General features: G+C 41.4%; 1 protein-coding gene across 5 annotated transcripts in view; it reads left to right on the top strand.

Moving 5' to 3' along the window:
* LOC126272055 (uncharacterized) overlaps window positions 1-21861 on the top strand; it is a 209273-nt gene extending 187412 nt beyond the window's left edge. For all 5 annotated transcript variants that reach the window (XM_049974573.1, XM_049974577.1, XM_049974574.1 and 2 more), the window contains 2 exons: window positions 5704-5907; window positions 16760-21861. In XM_049974573.1, the coding sequence (XP_049830530.1) occupies window positions 5704-5907; window positions 16760-17932 (1377 nt within the window). In that variant the 3' untranslated portion in view covers window positions 17933-21861. The remainder of the gene's footprint in view (window positions 1-5703; window positions 5908-16759) is intronic.
* The last annotated feature ends 254 nt before the right edge of the window (window positions 21862-22115 follow it).

The raw sequence follows: 22115 nt of genomic DNA, 5'->3' as shown, positions 1-22115 counted from the left end.
CATATTATTTATGGATCATATATTGAAAACAATAGACTGGCTGGGTGAGATCAAGAAATGTGAACACAAAATAAGCAGTCTTGCATATGCGGATGACTTAGTTGCGATGGCAGATTCGGTTGAAAGTTTGCAAAGTAATATTTCAGAGCTAGATCAGAAATGCAAGGACCATGGTATGAAGATTAGCATCTCCAAAACGAAAGTAGTGTCAGTAGGAAAGCAACATAAACGGACTAAGTGCCAAATAGGAGGAACAAAGTTCGAACAAGTGGACGGTTTCAAGTACTTAGGATGCATATTCTCACAGGATGGCAACACAGTGAAAGAACTGGAAGCGAGGTGTAGCAAAGCTAATGCAGTGAGCGCTCAGCTACGATCCACTCTCTTCTGCAAGAAGGAAGTCAGTACCAAGACTAAGTTATCTGTGCACCGTTCAATCTTTCGACCAACTTTGTTGTATGGGAAAGAAAGCTGGGTGGATTCAGGTTACCTTATCAACAAGGTTGAGGCTACGGATATGAAAGTAGCTAGGATGATTGCAGGTACTGGTAGATGGGAACAATGGCAGGAGGGTGTCCAAAATGCGGAAATTAAAGAAAAACTGGAAATGAACTCTATAGATGTAGCAGTCAGGGCGAACAGGCTTAGATGTTGGAGTCATGTTACACGCATGGGAGAAGCAAGGTTACCCAAGAGACTCATGGGTTCAGCAGTAGAGGGTAGGAGGAGTAGGGGCAGACCAAGGACAAGGTACCTGGATTCGGTTAAGAATGATTTTGAAGTAATAGATTTAACATCAGAAAAGGCACCAATGTTAGCACTGAATAGGGGATCATGGAGGAATTTTATAAGGGGGACTATGCTCCAGACTGAACGCTGAAAGGCATAATCAGTCTTATATGATGGTGGTGATGATGATGAGGGTAAAAATGTCTTCTTTACGTAAGAGGCACCTTACAAGGTACACTTTCTGGCCTGAGTTAATCGGACAGTTCCTTCGCACTCCATCAGTTTGATCGGCTAATTGATTGAATTGTTAAATTAGTTAACCCCTCTGCCTCTGATAAATCCTCAAACGCTCCACTCCCAGGCCCTCCCCCCCGCCCCCCACCTTCATCTGGATACTGGCGGTTCTGAGACGGTGAGGAGGGATATCAAGATAGGAAATTCATTTACATAGCAGAGGGTATGTTTATGTATAAAAAAATATTTATTCCAGGGACTGGATCTCTCTTGCTCATCTTTCTCTGTTGTTCGTAAAGATACAGATCTTGTAAAATACGTCCAAAGAAGTAATTAAGTAGATAGCTTTTTTTTTATTCTGATGCCGCAAGGAATACCCCCATGAAACAGCCATCACACGTAATTACACTGTTAATAATTGCTTCGATCACGAAGCATGTGCCCTCCGTCATCCTCCCATCAACTGCCTGCATAGAGCGCCAGCTTGCGCTACCGCAAATACAGGCCACTTGGGTCCCACAAAGCGACAGGTCATTCAGCGGCTGCGCCATGCACCGGTGTCCAAGAGGTGTCCGCTCGGACCCGGTGACTGAGAGACCATATGTCGTGCTAAGCCCCAAACAAAGTGTCAGGTGGCGGCAACTGTTTGATATTTGATATTCAGAAGTATTAATCTAATGTCTGGGGTCAGTACCAAGAAGGTATTGGTAAGAGAGAAATGATCGTGGAACATTAACACATGTATTCCTAAAGCTATACGGTTCTGCACTTAAAACACCCTATTATAACGCTAGAGCGGCGTGGCTTCCGACCTATTAGTCATGCGGAATACAACGCTTTTAATATTATAATGTAAGAAATATATTCCCAGAGCGCGACATACATTCTCCATGCAAGTATCTCTACGAGAAATTATCCTGATAAAGTGTAAGGTGATAAAACAACTAAGATGCACACCAAAGAAAACAGCGATTCTTTGGAACAGAAACACTACATAGGTTTCAAGAGCAGTATGACGCCTGCTGTTTACGAAGGTGAAGCCTGACTACACTTCAGAAATTATGGTATGTTCACAACAGCCCTATAAAATGAATGTTGACAACTGTAAATGCATACAAAGAAACAATAAGCAAATAAACCCCACGATCAGGAGCCAGAGGAGATGTAACTGTCTCACTGCAGTTTAGCACCACCCTCTGTAAACTTCCTCTTGCACACAGAAATCATGGTATTGCTTGTGTGCGGGATAATATTGCCGTTTTGCCTTGATGTCATATCTCTATAACGCTTCCTGCCTTCACCAGTGAGGTGTGTACGAGTAGTACCCGTCTGCCGTCTTCCTCCAGAACACACAATTTTATTGATTTTGCTCGGTACTTTTTTCAAGTTATTTGTCCCTAGTTTTATGTATTCTGAGCCAATTTCGTAATTTCACCACGTTTCCGTGATTTTACGTATGTCACGGTATTTCCCTCAGTTTTTATGTATCTCACATCAATTTTTTGTGGTTATACCAGGTTCTCCTCGAATTTTATGGGTTTTGTCATCGTCTACTTTTTTCCCACAAGTTTTCATATGTAAATCATCATGTTGCTAACATACCCATGTGCTGTTTGATTTTTTATGAGAATATTTGCGCATATCTTACACTAACCTACTAAAAAATTCCAAGGACTTGCCCTCTCTGGCAGGCGGTGTGGCCGACCGGTTCTAGGCGCATGAGTCTGGAACCGCGCGACCGTTGCGGTCGCAGGTTGGAATCCTGCCTCGGGCGTGGATGTGTGTGATGTCCTAAAGTGAGTTAGGTTTAAGTAGTTCTAAGTTCAAGGGGCTGATGACCTCAGATGTTAAGTCCCATACTGCTCACAACCATTTGAGCCATATTTTCCCCCTCTCTCTGATCATCCACTTGCGTGAATTAAGAATAGTATGAACATGAAAAGTGTAGTAACACTTACCTATATGAAAACGAAGACTCAATGTACGTCCAAGATGTCGCAGACAAGTGGGCTATTTCACATGCATCTTCGTTCGTCCAAGATGTCGCAGAGAAATCGGCTATTTCATATGCATCTTCGTTCGTCTAGAGGAGGGTACCGAAACAGGTTTTCAGTTGATGGACATATTTCATCACACAGGAGTTTGAAGTCCTCTGATGACTGTGATTTGGAGAGGTTTGCTGTTAACGATCGCAGTTATATAGTCTGCAAGTTGCACACGGAACACAGAATTGTATACGAGTCGATCGCAGACTGTACCATACAACTGATGCACCCCAAGAGAGCAATAGAAGAAAAATGGTTAAATGCTTGATAAATGACCTGCAACAATATCTCCTCTCCCTGTCAAACGATCACCGCGTACTTCCTGCCGCCCTTTAACACAGATCCATTTACGTTTAGAGGCAAATGGCTCTCCGCCACGCGGGATAGCCGTGTGGTCTTAGGCGCCTTGCCACGGTTCGCGTGGCTAGCCCCATCGGAGGTTTGAGTCCTGCCTGGAGCATGGATGTGTGTACTGCCCTTAGGGTAAGTTAGTTTAAGTAGTGTTGTAAGCCTAGGGACCGATAACCTTAGCAGTTTGGTCCCGTATGAACTTACCACAAATTTCCAGAGATTTCTACCGCAGGTGTCTCTCTATTTTCCAGGAAAGCATTCAAAGTCAGCAGTATAATGGAATGTATCACTATTACCTCAAGAGACATACAGTAAACTGTTGCCATACGCAGTTGTTTGTTAGGTGACACTGCAAGGTTGTGATCGGCGGAGAGTGTGAAGAGCCACATCGTAATTGCCCTGTGTTAGGGTTTCAAACACCTAAGCAGTCCTGCACGTGGTCAGACACGTGATCCTTTTTGTAGTTCTGTACTGCAGTTAACACATTTGGTAATCGCCACTCTTAAGCTAAGGACACTTAATTTATAAGGCGACTGTCGATAACTTTGGGGCCACACCTGAGCTCGTGATCCGACATATATAAATTTATTACTGTAAATTTGATTGTCAACCACGTTAAACATTCTGTTCCAACCGTCTCATCGTTGTGACGGAAAGTATTTGCTTACCTGGTTCCCAGTGCTTGAAAAACTCCATATGGCCGAAGCGCTTGCCTCTTAGTCCAAGCTGAGAGTCGGTGAGGACCATACACTCACATAGTGAGAGATGTAGGCTGATTTCTGCCAGATGCTCTTAGGAGTCTTCTGGGATTTCTCATACAAACGTCAAAATGTAACGCACTAGAAAGTAAACTACCGTGGAAAGATACCAGCAAATGGTCTTATTGAAGGTCGCACCATCAACATCGACGGAGTAATACACTGTGGGATCAAAAGTATCCGGACACGTGGCTGAAAAGACTTAAAAGTTCGTAGCGCCATCCATTGGTAATGCTGGAATTCAATATGGTGTTGGCCCACCCTAAGCCCTTATGACAGCTTCCACTCTCTCAGGCACACATTCAATCAGGAGCTGGAAGGTTTCTTGAGGAATGGCAGCCCATTCTTCACGCAGTGCTGCACTGAGAAGAGGTACTGATGTCGGTCGATTAGGCCTGGCACGAAGTCGGCGTTCCAATACATTCCAAAGGTGTTCTGTAGGATTCAGGTCGGGATTCTGTGTAGGCCAGTTAATTACAGGGGTGTTACTGTCGTGTAACCACTCCGCCACAGGCCGTGCTTTATGAACAGGTGCTCGATCGTGTTGAAAGATGCGATCACTATCCTCGAATTTCTCTTCGACAGTGGGAAGCAAGAAGGTGCTTAAAACATCATTGTAGGCCTGTGCTGTGTTAATGCCACGCAAAATAACAAGGGGGCAAGCCCCCTCCACGAAAAATACGTTCACACCGCCTCCGAATTTTACAGTCGGCACCACACACGCTGGCAGATGACGTTCACCGGCCATTCGCTATACCCACAGCCTGCCATCGCGTCGCCATATTGTGTACCGTGTTTCGGCACTCCACACAATGTTTTTTCCACTGTTCAGTCGTCCAATGTTTACGCTTCTTACAGCAAGCGAGGCGTCGTTTGGCATTGACTGGCGTGATGTGTAGCTTATGAGCAGCCGATCGACCATGAAATCCAAGTTTTCTCACCTCCCGCCTAACTGTTATAGTACTTGCAGTGGATCATTATGCAGTTAGGAATTCGTATGTGATGCCCTGGATAGATGGTCTGCCTATTACACATTACGACCCACTTCAACTGTCGGCGGTCTCTTGTCAGTCAACAGACAAGGTCGGCCTGTACGCTTTTGTAGTGTACGTGTCCCTTCACGTTTCCACTTCACTATCACGTCGGAAACAGTGGGCCTAAGGATGTTTAGGAGTGTGGAAATCTGACGTACAGACGTATGACAAAAGTGACACCCAATCACCTGACCACGTCTGAAGTCCGTGAATTCCGCGGAGCGCCCCATTCTGCTCTCTCATGAAGTGACAGCACAGTGCATCTAATATGAAAAACATTTGCTTTTGGGAGTGTCCGGATACTTCTGATATCACACAGTGTATAATCATTGACCCTAAATGCATGTGAGACCCTGTATTCATCACCATCATTGGGCAGTAAAGTCAAAGCTGTCAAATTATTGCTAACCGAAGATGTCTTACTCAAGATCCTTGTAGGTGACTTAAAAAAAAAACCGCCGGTACATTCTTCAATTCATGAGCAGACCTAATTTCCCTCAATCTTTGTTTTCCATGACAGCACCAAATGTTTAAATTTCATTGTGTTTACAGGTGGTTGAAGTAGCGGATAAGGTCAGCACTGTGGCTGCACTAGGGGCGACTGGTGTGTGTCTCCTCGGTATGGCGACTCCGTTAGGACCAGTGATGGCGGTGGCTGGTGCTGTTAGCGGCCTCTACGGCGCGGCACGCAGTGGTGTATCGCTGTTAGACCGTGGTACACACGGCCAAACTGTCAACCCCTTCAGCGATCGTCAGGTAACGTCTTAATTAATTAATTAATTTTTTGTCATCAATCTTCTGGCTGGTTTGATGCAGCCCATTACGAATTCCTCTTCTGTGCCAAACATTTCGTCTTCTTGCAACCTACGTCCTCAATTATATGCTGAGTGTATTCTAATCTCTATATTCCTCTAAAAGTCCCTCTAGTACCAAGGAAGTTATTCCCCAATGTCGGAACACATGACCTAGCATCCTGTCTCTTCTCATTGGCAATGCTTTTCATATATTCCTTTCTTCCTCGAGTCTGCAACGATCCTCCTCATTTCTTACCTCATCAGTTCACTTAATTTCGACTTCCGTCTATAGCACCACATCTAAAGTGCTCTGATTCTCTTCCGTTGTGGGTTTTCCACATTAAGGCTTAAGCTTGATACCACTAGACTCCCTCTTGGCCAGGAAATCCCTTTATGCCAGTTCTAGTGATCTCTTTATGTCATCCTCGCTCCGTCTACCGGGGGCTGTTTTGCTGCTTAGATTGCAGAATTCTTTAACTTCAAATACTTCATGACCGTCAATCCTAATGTTAACTTTCGTGCTGTTCTCATTTCTGGCACTTCTCACTATTTTAGTCTTTCTTCGGTTTACTCTCAGTCCACATACTGTACTCGATAGACTGCACATTCTGTCAAACAGTTTCTGTAATACTTCCTCACACTCAGTGACAATAGCGTTGTCTTCATAGAATCATATCATTGATACCCTTTCACCTTGAATTTTAATCCCACTCTTCAGCTTTAATTTTCTTCATTGCTTTTTTCGATGTATAGACTGAACAGTAGGGACAAAGGACTACATCTCTGTCTAGCACAATTAATCCAAGCAGTTCGTTCTGGATCTTCCAGTCTAATTGTTCTGTCTTGATGCTTGTACATAGTATATATTACCCATTTCTCCCCACAGCTTACCCACGTATTTCGCAGAATTTCGAACACCTTCCACCATATAACATCGTCGAACCCTCTTTCCAGTTTGATAAACTCTATGAATGTGTCTTGAATTTTTTCTTCGATTGTGCCGCCATTATCTAGCGTAATGTCAGAATTGCCTCTCTGATGCCTTTACTTTTCCTAAAACCAAACTGACAATTGTCCAACAAATCCTCAGTTTTCTTTCCCATTCTTCTGTATTTAATTCTTGTCAGCAACTTGGATGCATGAGCTGTTAAGCTGATTGTGCAATAATTCTTGCACTTGTTGTCAATTGAAATCTATGTAATTCTGTGGATGGTGTTTTTCCAAAAGTCTGTTTGTATGTTTGTCTCACAGATTATACACACCAAGCCGTCTTGTTGCCATTTCCCCAACGACTTTAGAAATTACCTATCTCTCATGCTTTACTTGATCCCAGGTCTTCTAAAGCTCATTCAAATTCTGATTCTCTCCTTCGTCTTCCCTATCGACTCCTGTTTCTTCTGTCATTTCATCAGACAAGTCGTCCCCCTGTCAGAGGCCTTCAGTGTAGTCTTTCCACCTATCCACACTCTCCTATGCATTTTACAGTGGAGCTCCCATTAGACTCTTAATGTTACTGCCCTTGCTTAATTTCAGTGACAGTTGTTCTGTATCCTGAATCAGTCCTTCCGAGAAATATTATTTTTCCATTTCTTCACATTCTTCATGCAGCCATTTCGTCTTAGCTTTCCCGCACTTCTTACTTAGTATATTCCTGAGTGACTTGTATTTCTGTATTCCAAAATTTCCATAAACATTATTGTACTTTCTTCTTTCGTCGATCAACTGAAGTATTTCTTCTGTTACATATACTCCTGGAAATTGAAATAAGAACACCGTGAATTCTTCGTCCCAGGAAGGGGAAACTTTATTGACACATTCCTGGGATCAGATACATCACATGATCACACTGACAGAACCACAGGCACATAGACACAGGCAACAGAGCATGCACAATGTCGGCGCTAGTACAGTGTATATCCACCTTTCGCAGCAATGCAGGCTGCTATTCTCCCATGGAGACGATCGTAGAGATGCTGGATGTAGTCCTGTGGAACGCCTTGCCATGCCATTTCCACCTGGCGCCTCAGTTGGACCAGCGTTCGTGCTGGACGTGCAGACCGCGTGAGACGACGCTTCATCCAGTCCCAAACATGCTCAATGGGCGACAGATCCGGAGATCTTGCTGGCTAGGGTAGTTGACTTACACCTTCTAGAGCACGTTGGGTGGCACGGGATACATGCGGGCGTGCATTGTCCTGTTGGAACAGCAAGTTCCCTTGCCGGTCTAGGAATGGTAGAACGATGGGTTCGATGACGGTTTGGATGTACCGTGCACTATTCAGTGTCCCCTCGACGATCACCAGAGGTGTACGGCCAGTGTAGGAGATCGCTCCCCACACCATGATGCCGGGTGTTGGCCCTGTGTGCCTCGGTCGTATGCAGTCCTGATTGTGGCGCTCACCTGCATTGCGCCAAACACGCATACGACCATCATTGGCACCAAGGCAGAAGCGACTCTCATCGCTGAAGACGACACGTCTCCAATCGTCCCTCCATTCACGCCTGTCGCGACACCACTGGAGGCGTTCTGCACGATGTTGGGGCGTGAGCGGAAGACGGCCTAACGGTGTGCGGGACCGTAACCCAGCTTCATGGAAACGGTTGCGAATGGTCCTCTCCGATACCCCAGGAGCAACAGTGTCCCTAATTTGCTGGGAAGTGGCGGTGCGGTCCCCTACGGCACTGCGTAGGATCCTACAGTCTTGGCGTGCATCCGTGCGTCGCTGCGGTCCGGTCCCAGGTCGACGGGCACGTGCACCTTCCGCCGACCACTGGCGACAACATCGATGTACTGTGGAGACCTCACGCCCCACGTGTTGAGCAATTCGGCGGTACGTCCACCCGGCCTCCCGCATGCCCACTATACGCCCTCGCTCAAAGTCCGTCAACTGCACATACAGTTCACGTCCATGCTGTCGCGGCATGCTACCAGTGTTAAAGACTGCGATGGAGCTCCGTATGCCACGGCAAACTGGCTGACACTGACGGCGGCGGTGCACAAATGCTGCGCAGCTGGCGCCATTCGACGGCCAACACCGCGGTTCCTGGTCTGTCCGCTGTGCCGTGCGTGTGATCATTGCTTGTACAGCACTCTCGCAGTGTCCGGAGCAAGTATGGTGGGTCTGACACACCGGTGTCAATGTGTTCTTTTTTCCATTTCCAGGAGTGTATATTTTTTTCCACAGTTACCTTCCTTTTACCTATGTTTTTCTTTCCAGCTTCCGTTACTGCCATTTTTAGAGCTGTTTATTCTTCATCAGTTGGATTGCCTACTGAGCTATTAATTATTGCAGTATCTATAGCCTCAGGAAACTGAAAGTGTATCTCCTCATATTATAGTACTGAGTCTGTGTCTGTTCCAGGATACGCCATAACAATCTGAGGTTGACATCATAGGAAGCAAGTGCTACTCAGAGATGAATGGGTTGGCACTAGAGAGGAATTCGTGGCGGGCCATATGAAACCAGTCAGAGGACTGGTAACGCAAAAAAGGCGAGAAAGGTGTTTTGTTTCTATCTCCCATAAATTTATGCCAATTAACTTCCATATTAGTCAAACTTACACTTACGGTCTCATCAGCCGAGATTGTGGTTACAACCTCAGTAGGACACGGGAACCAGCATTGAGTCTAATTATAAAGATGCTCATTAAAGGACACGAACGGGTGACTAGGGTGGACGAGGCAATTACACCGACGCCGCCACAGACGCCGCCGCCAGCGTGGGCGTGGACCGCAGAGAGAATGCCTCGCGAGGGTAGGGGATTTAAGACGGACGTCCAGGAGCTCAGTTTGACAGCGCACCTGATGATGGCGACATGTCTGATCGCCGAAATATTGTGTCCGTTGGTCGCCATGGACCGGCAGTACACCCGTGGACTGTTCGAATAAACTTACACTAGTTCAGAATTACTGCATAAGAAGTTACCTTACTGATTACTTTCTTTTGACCTTACGCCAGCTCGGTGTAAGAAGTCCATTCATGATTTATGTACTTCTCATTAAGCCCGTCGTTAATGTTCTATCTTGCAACTTTCTACATGGACACACTCAAGGATGCATGTGCTAAATGGACTGTTACTGCTGTTACAGTATATACTGCTTGCAAAGACAATAAGAACTAAATTTATGTAATGGTGAATGTAGAGGTGCAAATTCATATTCTTCCTGCTCTTCAAGTGGAACAGAAAAAGGAAAGGCAAATGAGGTTGGTATGTACTCTCTGCCATACACTCCATCAGACTGCTGCTGTGGTCCTCACTTCAAAGCTTGATTGATGCAGCTGTCCACACTAGTCTGTATCGTGGAAGCTTCCTTATCTCTCAATAACTACTGCAATCAGGCAAATGGATATTTGCACCTGCTTCCTATATTCAAGCGTTGGTCTCCTCCAGACATTTTAATCCTCATCATCTCAAGAAACACACATTCTCTCTTCCCCTCTCCCTCTCCCTGTCCCTCCTTCTCTGACCAAAGAGACAGCTCCTACATCCTTCAACCCTCTGAATGTGTGTTATCAACTAATACCTTCTTCTGATGAAGTTCACTTCATAAACATTTCTCTCCCCAGTTTTATCGAGGACCGTCTCACTTGTTATCTAATCTTCACATCTAATCTTATACGTTCTTCTGAAGCACCACATTTCAAAAGCTTGTATTGAACAGTGTATCATCCATGTGCAGGGCTACAAGCCAGACAAATACTATCAGAAAAGAGTTCCTATCACTGACTGTCTTTGACACCTTCAATTTCCATGAAATCTGTCAAAAGCTGTCTGTAAATCTCCAAATGCTGTATACATACTTTTGCCTTTCGTCATGTATCGTCTAAAATGTGTTAGGGTCAGTATTGCCTAGTGTTTTTACATTTCTTTGGAACCCAAACGAATTTTCTTGAAGTCGGCTAGTACCAGGTTTCTATTATTTTGTAAATAATTCATGGCTGTATTTTACAACCATGGCTTACACATTGTATGTAGAGATGCAAACCATAAGTAGATCTTCCTCTGTTCGATACAGTGGCACTGAAAGCTTGTTAAAATTTAAACCGGAAATGTAAATGTCTTGGTTTGCAATTGATACATCATTATTGTGTATGGTGTATATCTTGGCTACAGATCACGTTATTAGACTCGTTTTGATTGTTAAGTTTCTTGTGTTATATCAGAGGGATTAATAAACAGGTGAATGTTACATTTGATTACAAAGAACTGTTGCTATTTCCATGATAAATGAATATGTCTCAAGATATGGTGGAAAAATCTGTTCGGCAAAATAATGTGCCTATTTTCCAACAAAGCACACAGCACATGGGTATGTAAAGTTTCTCCACCTTTTGGCACGCCATGTTTAGGGTTTTTGGCTTAATTGGGATAACAACATGTGATACTTTTCAAGTCAGTCTTTTGGCTAATCTTCTGTAATCTGTTTTACATATTCTCATCTTCAGTGCTCCTGTTACTTTTCCTCTTCACTGTTCCTGGATCCTATGATAAATGTCCCACTGATGTCTCCCTTTGTCAAGTAACAGCGATCCTCATCTACTAATTTTAGTACAAAAAATTTATCTCAGCATTTCATTCCAACCATTCTTCAATAAAACCACATTTCAACTTTCCCAGCTCCTAAGCCATATTTTGTGATAAGTATAGCGGTCATTTCCTTTGGAGGCTTTTTCTCAATCTGCCTTACATCTGGCCCAAGATCTGCAAACCTTAGCACTGGTATCTGTTGTGTTGCATTGTTACTCCTCCTCAGAAATTTGCTGCTGTGTTGCATTGTTACTCCTCCCTCCTCCGAAATTTACTTTTGGTTACTTGATTTCTTCAACTTAAAAGTTCAACGACAGTGATAATAATCAGGCTTGCATGCTTTCCTTGACCTTCCAATTTTTTCTCTTTCATTTCTGCCTACAGAAAGTACTGATCTCTTTCCAAGTATGCAGCGATAGATACTTAATGACTCTGATTAATCTAATCAAATATACAGGCAAATTTGAATCTACATGCTCTGCAGTGCTCACATATGCTCTTGGCAGGGATTGCATCAAACCACATCCATACTCTTTTTCCTACCACTCCATTCTCGAGTAGCCCATGGATATAACGAACACTCAAATCTTTACCTGCGAGCTCCGACTCCTCTTATATTATCACAATGATCATTCCTTCGTATGTAAATCTACATCTACATCTACATGACTACTCTGCAATTCACATTTAAGTGCTTGGCAGAGGGTTCATCGAACCACAATCATACTATCTCCCTACTATTCCACTCCCGAACAGCGATCGGGAAAAACGAACACCTAAACCTTTCTGTTCGAGCTCTGATTTCTCGTATTTTAGTTTGATGATCATTCCTACCTATGTAGGTTGGGCTCAACAAAATGTTTTCGCATTCGGAAGAGAAAGTTGGTGACTGAAATTTCGTAAAAAGGTCTCGCCGCGACGAAAAACGTCTTTGCCGTAATGACTTCCATCCCAACTCGTGTATCATATCTGCCACACTCTCTCGCCTATAACGCGCTAATACAAAACGAGCTGCCCTTTTTTGCACCCTTTCGATGCCCTCCGTCAATCCCACCTGGTAAGGATCCCACACCGCGCAGCAATATTCTAACAGAGGATGAACGAGTGTAGTGTAAGCTGTCTCTTTAGTGGACTTGTTGCATCTTCTAAGTGTCCTGCCAATGAAACGCAACCTTTGGCTCGCCTTCCCGACAATATTATCTATGTGATCCTTCCACCTGAAGTTGTTCGTAATTTTAACACCCAGGTACTTAGTTGAATTGACAGCCTTGAGAATTGTACTATTTATCGAGTAATCGAATTCCATCGGATTTCTTTTGGAACTCATGTGGATCATCTCACACTTATCGTTATTTAGCGTCAACTGCCACCTGCCACACCATACAGCAATCTTTTCTAAATCGCTTTGCAACTGATACTGTCCTTCGGATGACCTTACTGGACGGTAAATTACAGCATCATCTGCGAACAATCTAAGAGAACTGCTCAGATTGTCACCCAGGTCATTTATATAGATCAGGAACAGCAGAGGTCCTAGGACGCTTCCCTGGGGAACACCTGATATCACTTCAGTTTTAGTCGATGATTTGCCGTCTATTACTACGAACTGCGACCTTCCTGACAGGAAATCACGAATCGAGTCGCACAACTGAGACGATATCCCATAGGTCCGCAGCTTGATTAGAAGTCGCTTGTGAGGAACGGTGTCAAAAGCTTTCCGGAAATCTAGAAATACGGAATCAACTTGAGATCCCCTGTCGATAGCGGCCATTACTTCGGGCGAAAAAAGAACTAGCTGCGTTGCACAAGAGCGATGTTTTCTGAAGCCATGCTGATTACGTGTCAATAGATCGTTCCCTTCGAGGTGATTCATAATGTTTGAATACAGTATATGCTCCAAAACCCTACTGCAAACCGACGTCAATGATATAGGTCTGTAGTTAAATGGATTACTCCTACTACCCTTCTTGAACACTGGTGCGACCTGCGCAATTTTCCAGTCTGTAGGTACAGATCTATCGGCGAGCGAGCGGTTGTATATGAGTGCTAAGTAGGGAGCTATAGTATCAGCGTAATCTGAAAGGAACCTAATCGGCATACAATCTGGACCTGAAGACTTGCCCGTATCAAGCGATTTGAGTTGCTTCGCAACCCCTAAGGTATCTACTTCTAAGAAACTCATGCTAGCAGATGTTCGTGTTTCAAATTCTGGAATATTCCATTCGTCTTCCCTGGTGAAGGAATTTCGGAAAACTGCGTTCAATAACTCCGCTTTAGTGGCACAGTCGTCGTTAACAGTACCATTGGCACTGCGCAGCGAAGGTATTGACTGCGTCTTGCCGCTTGTGTACTTTACATACATGGGTGTCAACAAAACATTTCGGCGTTCGGAGAAGAAAGTAGGACATTTTTATTTTCTTGATAAGATCTTGGCGTAACAAAGAAAAAAAAAACTTTCTTTCAGTGATTGACACGACACCTCTCATATCATATCTGTGATGCTGTGTTCTGTATTTCACGATCATGCAAAATGAGCTACCCTTATTTGGTCTTTTCAGTGTCCTCCATCAATCCTATGTGATAAGGATCTCATAGTATAAAGCAACTCTTTAGCAGAGGATGGGAAAGTATTGTGTTATTAGATTTGTTACATCTTGCATCTTCTAAATGTTCTCTGGGTCGCACCCCAACAGCATTATTTCTAGAGAGAATTTATTCATGATTGCAATAAAGATAGATTTATTAGTTCATCTGCGACGCATTTTGACTGTATTGAAAGGCGCTGCAGGCAAACTAGGAAAACTACAAAACCCAGTACACGTATAACGGCCATATACAAAATCTTTCATCTTACAACATAAAATTTACAAATCCTAAATTGCATTTAGGGAGTGGGAGATGGTAACTAAAGAGCGTACTAGCTCCCATAGCTTACAGTATAAGATTTACACTTAAAAAACTGTGGCTAAATAATAATCTCGTGAGTGAGGAGTCAGCTGTATAAAGTTACAAGCAGAAAAGAATGTGCTAAGTGCATTTATAACCGTTAAATACGGTACAGTGGCGATGGTCGCAATTTTTACCTAAAACAAGAATGACGTTAGTTCATATACAAGATTGTTAACTGAGGCCTACCGTGTCATAGTACCGGGAACGTCATGTGGCGACACCACAGTTTCTAATTATGGGAGGCTGTGTGCAAATAATCAGGAAGAACGCCCTGTGTCTGAAATAATATAAATCGTAAATTCATTTGAAGATCCAGATCGTAATGTCAAAAAACGCCAGATTTTTCGACAATAACTGTTCGTTTAGAAGCTTAGGCGTTTTGAACTGAATGTTTCAAAATTTCGAAATCAAGCAAATTTAATTTTATTTTCTACGTGCAAGAGTATAAGGTTTTCCAAACTTGGTGACTGAGGACCTGAAGCTTTTAATGTTCACAGAAGGGGAATATTTTTTAACTTACCCTTTTTTTGCTAGCAAGTAATTCCTGAATCTAATAGTAAATAACCCTCACGTCTGTCAGAGACATTCGGCCAGACGTTCTGGGCACATAATTCTATAAATTCCGATTTTAATAGTAAACGATTAGTGGGATTCTCATCATGGCAGAGAGCATATTGAATTGAGCTGCCCTGAGAAAAAAACAATATGGACATTACTCCAAATAAAAAACTTCACTAAATTATAAGAAAAAGGGTCAAAAAATGGAATTGCAAGATGGGGGGGGGGGGGGGGGGGGGGAGTGGTTTGTGTTTGCAAGGCAAACTTCAGCAAAGTACATCTGAAAATGTTTCAATAATTGCTGGTGTTTTGCTTAAATTTATAAAATAAGAGGTCATAGAAGAAATTTACAAAAAACTACAAAAATGTCACTTAATGCACATGTGGTAAGACATCTAATGATTAGAAGGGATAAATGGTTTCAGAGAAAAACTAGATAAGGCTAGAGAAAACGGAAATCACAGGAAACTGTGTTTAACTGTTATTGGACGTATAGTTTCTTTAATACAGTCCTGCTGTACACCCAGTCTTTAAATTCACACCACATTTCCCTGCATCTGTCACATATTACTCCGCCCTTAACTTACAAGTAGCTCTGAGAAAAGAATTATATATCTGAAATTTGGTAGGGTAGCTTGGTAAATTCATGATCACACAAAGCTTGACCTGCTGTCAACCCCTTTCCAATAGTACTCGCCCCACTGACAAACATAATGTTCATCTCAGTATATTCACTACTTTCATTCATTCATGTCCTCCAGACCTTTACTTGAAAACTGTAAAAGACCGGGCATCCTCTGCTCAGAGACAAAAAAAGTTACGTTGATACTACAGGAATCAACTGAAATCAAGACAACAGTGTAGCCAATAGTTGAAAGCTCAAAGCAATTGGAAAAAAAATGCCACTAGGCTTATGGATTCGAAGAATAGAAGGCACAGAGCAACAGATGGGTGTGTCTTGAGTTTGCACACTGCCATCTACACTGAATTTAGGACCTCTAGCTAAGGCTTTGGCCTAAAATACCTTAGCATACTTGAGCATCATAATCAACAATAAAATGCTTTCATCATGTTCAGTGAACCTTCTGGCCTTAAGAAATGTACTGCTTTTTGTATGTTCGTAAAGAACAAAGATACAGAAAGACGGTCACATTGGCTAATGTCGTTTGGTACTTAAACATCGTTTGATTTAGACCTATCTAATGTCCGCCCCTGGTAGCTGAGTGGTCAGTACGACGGAATGTCACACCTAACGGCCTGGGTTCAATTGCTGGCTCGGTCAGAGATTTTGTCCGCTCAGGGACTGGTGTTGTGTTGTTTCATCCCCATCGACACGCACGTCGCCGAAGTGGCGTCAACTCGAAAGACTTGCACATGGCGACTGGTCTACGCAATGCGAGGCCTAGCCAAACAGCATTTCCATTACCTTTCTCATTTTGCTTTCTTGATTTGGGGTGTTCAACATAAATGGCACAACAAATACAATTACATTTTGTGACGTTGTTTAATGAAGTTGTTAACCATGAATGATTCTAGTTTATGAGGTTGATTTCATTATCATGTAAATTTTTCACATCACTGGATAGGTGGTAAGATTTAAGCATGGAATATCTCACTTTTCAGTGTCACTCGACGGCATAGAGAAAGTAGTGTTCCATCGAAGACAGTCATTTCAGGCAGAGTAAACATGCAGTTTATGACCATTCTTTTTGCTGATATTTTGTGTATGCTTCCAACTAGCAATGTATAGCACTTTCATCTTGTTCTATACTTCACAGGCAGCCATGTCGTGGATATCTGTGGCGGGCAGTGTGGTCGGTATGGCAGCTGGCGCGGCAGCGAGTCGAGCAGCAAATCTGGCGAGGAATGGTCAGGTGATGAGCAAGACAGGACAAATAACGTGTAATGCTCTCAACGTCACCTCACTGGCTGTTAATGCTACGGGTCTTGGTATTGGCGCCATCAGCCTCAGCGAACGCATCAAGGAGGGGGAGGCAACACCTCTAGAAGTTGCCCAGTTCAGTGCCTCACTGTTGTTTTTCGCTCACGCAACAGTCAATTTCCAGACAGCTTCACAAATAATCAAGGAAACACAGAAAGGAGTAATAGAGGATTTTGAGAAGAGCCTAAGAAGCAACCGGCACAGGAAACAGTTCAAGAAGTTGGCCAAGAACACCGCAGCCGCTGGTGAGAATCCAGTGGATGGTAATGCAAGAGTTATTAGGGGCATCCGCAGCATTGATAACAAGGACGATTTCTTTGCTGGCATGGTGAGAACAAGGAAAGACTTTGGCAGCCACAAAGCCGTTTTTTCTGAAAATGGAAACATTGTTGTGAATGGTGGTGCAGAGATACATCCAATGAAACTGTATGAACTAGACAAACAACAAAGGAGAGAATTCCTCTCATTGGCGAAGCAGGCATCACAGGGCAAAATATCTGATGCGACCTTAAAAGCTCGGTTTGACTCTGTGCTCGGCACTAACACTGCAGGCTCTTCTGGGAGGAACACATCTCAGGACAATGATGTAGTGGAGGCAGAAAAGCTACTGACTTCACAGCTGCAGCAGGGAACACAAGGGGTAACCATAGGCAGCAACGAGGTTATACTTATGCTGTCACTTGTGGACGACCTCACAGAAAAGGTGTGCTCAAAGACAGACAATAAATATGCAGAAGTGTGGCACCTTATCTGGCAGCATGTGTATAAGCTTGTTAGGCAATTGTGCAATACGTATGACAAACTTCAAAACCTTAAAAAACAGGTAGATAACTTTATAGATAAGCCCCAGTTTGATCTGGAAACCAGCAAACAAATGGCCAATGTCTTCATCAAATCTGCTTGGGAGGTTTACAATCAATACAAAGATCACATTGAAGAACTGATAAAGGATATAGAGAAGAAATTGAAGGCAAAAGATACCTGTGAAAAATGTAAAGAGGCCATGTGACAAGTAACGAGCTTTATTTACTGAGTTTGTGAACTCTGTTAATACCTGAAAATTAATAGTTACATGAATGCTATTGCAGTTAGAGAACACACAGTTTGTATTGTCTTGTTACATCAGTGTGAAAGACAATTGTTTTAAAATAAATTCAACCGCTGCAGTTATTACAGAGGATTGTTATAGTTTCAAGTGGCAATACTTTGTATATTGCTTAGTTATGTCTTCACTCTAGGTAGAAAGTAATGTTCAGTTCTGTGCTGCAGTTGGTGTTTTTTGAAATTTTCAGACTGACTTCTTGTATTTTAAGATCTGTGCAGCATTTGAAATGTGGGTTTATAATGAAAGCACAGTAACAGTAGTGCAATATGATTAAATTTTCAGTCTACCATAAATGTTGCAACACACTATGATGGGATAGCCTGAGTTTTCCTCGATTTGTCTCTGTGTTAGAGTATTATTACCATTACTATTATTATTATTATTATTATTTATTATTAAGCTTTATTTACTGGTTATTTTTTGTTACTTAATGATTTTCAGTAAAACATATAATTTGCAATTTAAACTAACAAAAGTCATTGATGTGCTGAATTGCTTATAACCATAGACAGAGGATTTAATAAGTAGTCATTGTATATGATAAAGAGAGACTGGCTGCACAGTATCCTTCTAAGAAAAAGGATAGTGGATCATGTACAAAATGGTAATATTAGAGAGAGCACAGCAGATAATAATGAGTGGAAAGACCTGTCACACATTATCTAGGACACAGCAGAAGCAGATGTACAGAGTACACAGCTACACAGTTCAGAGAGAAATGAAAGTTTTAGTAATCCACACAGAAAAGAATATAATATATAAGAAATAGCTCACAAGACTGATTCATTAAAAATATTTAGTTATGTTGAAAAATTGATTTATTCTTTTGTATGGCATGTTCACCATCAGATGAAATATTTTTTTTAAAAAGCTGTTTATATTAACTTTCATGGTATATAAAAAGTCTTCATATTAAAGGATGTATGTTGTATTTTGTGACTGCAGAAGGAAAAACTAATGCTTCTTGTGTATTCAGATGACAGTCACAGTGAATTCAATATTCAATGGTTGTAATGAATCAGAAATAACACATAGATACTGCTTTATTGATCCACAATAGAAAATGGATTCAGGGATAAGATAGCCTTTAGAACAAAATAATGGATTATTATAGATGAAAAATTTCATAAACTTCTTCATTGCAAACATACTGTGACGACACCTTCACTATCACTAGTATTGGTATCATATTGAACAATTGTTGTTAATGCTGTATAGTGATCTTATAACATTTGATAGAACAGTCCTTTCATAAGTACTTTCAAGTGTTCTGACCCCTCTTACTGTAAGATGTAGATAACTGTTACAAAGTTCATTAGCCAGACCTCATCAGTATGTAAGGTCGAAATCAAGAAAATACTTCAAATCAGGAGCATAAAACAGAAAAGAAATTAAATATTGACATTAAATAACATTTTAAAATATTGATAACAAGAGACTGAATGCAAATTGATCTCAGTAGTGTAGGTACTAAGTTCTATGATCCATGAAACTCATGAGGTAATCAAAGAAGTAAGGTACAGTTAATATTACTGTTCCTTTTGCAACTGACTAAAAATTGAGCAGTTTTTTTATGCATGTTCACCTCTAAGAAATTTTCTTAGTTTCAAGTGTTGCAGTGAAACCATACTTAAATCACTACATGCAGAAAGACATTAGCAATTGCATTTGAATGTATTAGTTCGAAAAGTGGTCCCTTCAACTTTTTTCCACATTTTTTTTACTGGAAGTAACTGATCTTTATACCCATGCACATTGATTGGTATAACAGGGGGTCATTAGAAGGTTATTGAGTCAGAGAAGGTGTTATGTAGATATAGAGCAGCATATAGTGGACCTTGTCACTGAAACCACAGATTACTTGTCTTATAAATTCATCTTTTATTTTTAAAGTACAAGAGTCGCTTGTAATTGAACTTTTTAAGGTTTTTAAAGCAGGGAAGGTGTCTGATTTTAACTATGAAACTATTGTACTAGCTGTGCTTGCTCTCTGAGATTTCATATGGCCCAAAACAATGTTTTAAGTTACTGTAAAGGAAATGCTGTGCCATTTACAGAACTATGAAGAAACAAGCTGCTGTATTGCTCTTTTTTATGGCAGTGTAGTGCTTGAACCACCTGATGTGTCAGATATCATCACAGAAGAAGACCACACTGGACCCTGTGTTTCATTTCTCAGAATAGCAGTGTGTCCTGTCCACTAAAGCAAGAATTGCCATTTAAGCTGCACTATTTTTGCTGATTCCAACAATATTTTTCTCAGAATAGTAGTGTTTCTTGTTCACACTGGCAAGATTTGCCATTTAATCTGCACCATTTTTGCTGACACCAACAATATTTAATTACTGATCGCAGTGTGTAACCTGAGGGAATGTTGCTAGTTCATGGACCTCTATCGAAAGTGTCGTGTGAATACTGGGGCTCTATTTGAAATAATATTGGCATAAAACAAATGATATTACACTGAATAAACACTTCACTGCCTACTTTCTGTTTTTAATCTAATCACATTAACAAACAGATTGTAGAATAGTATGATGTTACTATACAACAGTCTCTACGAAGAAGAGATTAATTCTACGAATGTTTGTGTTCAACAGCTATGAAGAAGCAGTTTAACAGTATTCTTTCAGAGGGTGTTTAATGGTTACTAAAATGAATTTAAATTAGTATGATCAATATTCAGTGTTCTGCTTGGAATCAAGATGGTTCCAAGGTGTGAGACTCTGATGTAGCTCAGTGACTACCATATTTAAAGTTTATAGTTACGTATTCACAAAAATTGAATAACTGAAATATAAGTGAATGTAACCTCAAAATCTGAACCATGCAGTGAATTTGGAATGCAACTAGATAATTTTATATACACGCACATGTAACCTCAAAATGTGAACCATAAAGTTAATTTACAATGCAACCATATACTTTTATTTATACACACATGAAGTTACAGCTGTGTCTCCAGCTAAATGCATGTCTGACATGCTTGTATTATCATAATTCTCAATCTTTTGACTATTTAGATTTATACAAAATTATTTAATCACATTGTCAATGAAATGTGGATTCAGTTTATAACTTGAAGATAAAGATTTTAACTGATTTTTTAAATAACTGTGTCCACCCAGTAACAAGTTATGACATTCATAACTACAATATTGATTACAAATTTGATTACTCAGATTTGAAAGAAAATCTTGCCTTGTTTATCACTGTTGTTGTGATGTTGTAGTTAGAGATTACAGAATGGCATTTGGCAAGGTTCTTCATGCCACCAGTTATTTTGTTACTAACATCTTGCTTGCAGTGGGAATTTTCCTCAAAGTTGTGTTGCTTGCAGATTCCGTATTATATTGATGGAGGCTGATTTGACCCAAAAGCTACTGCTGCTGCACCAACTTCCACTCCCATATGCAGGTTCAGCACTCAGAATATTCTGACATCGACAAACATGTCACAGCTATGCTATGTACACCAGGCAATCCTGTATGCAAGTGCTGTCTTTTCATTTTGTTCTGTCCATTCCACACTACTTAGCAGCCGGTTCATCCATAAAACTATGAACTGAAAACCTAAAGTGGATTCCTGAGATCATTATTTGCTTCGCCAAATGTAATACGCAATTTTAAAAGTACTTATGAATATCACTTTTGTGCTTTCGGTTCTTTTAAACAATATATGTCACTTCATTTACTTTTAAGATTGTTAAAGTGTGTGACATAGGAAACATCCATATTTGTAACATAATTTGGGAACATCGATATTTACATGTATCAAATCATATAGTCACAGTGTAGCCAAAAAATTTTAATAAACTGTTTAGTCAAATTTAAGCTGCTATGTTACAAAATGTTCCAATAAAGAAGAAGGAACTAGATGATATAAAGGAAATTCTACAATACATACCTCATGAGCTGAAACCATTTTTTAACAGTATTGGCTACCGACCAGTAAAAGCCCCAGTTGTTGTCTGTGCACGTCTAAAGTGCAGCAAGTTATGTGTCTAGATTTTTCTATGTTTTACTAGTGGCATCTTTCTTAAATTTGTGTGTTTTTCTATTGAAGATGTTTAATCTGATAGTTAAGT

This window comes from Schistocerca gregaria, chromosome 5 (genome assembly GCF_023897955.1).
Source record: "Schistocerca gregaria isolate iqSchGreg1 chromosome 5, iqSchGreg1.2, whole genome shotgun sequence".
Classification (NCBI taxonomy): Eukaryota; Metazoa; Arthropoda; class Insecta; order Orthoptera; family Acrididae; genus Schistocerca; species Schistocerca gregaria.
The sequence above is the reverse complement of the archived record's forward strand: the minus strand, read 5'-3'. Positions and strand labels throughout refer to the sequence as shown.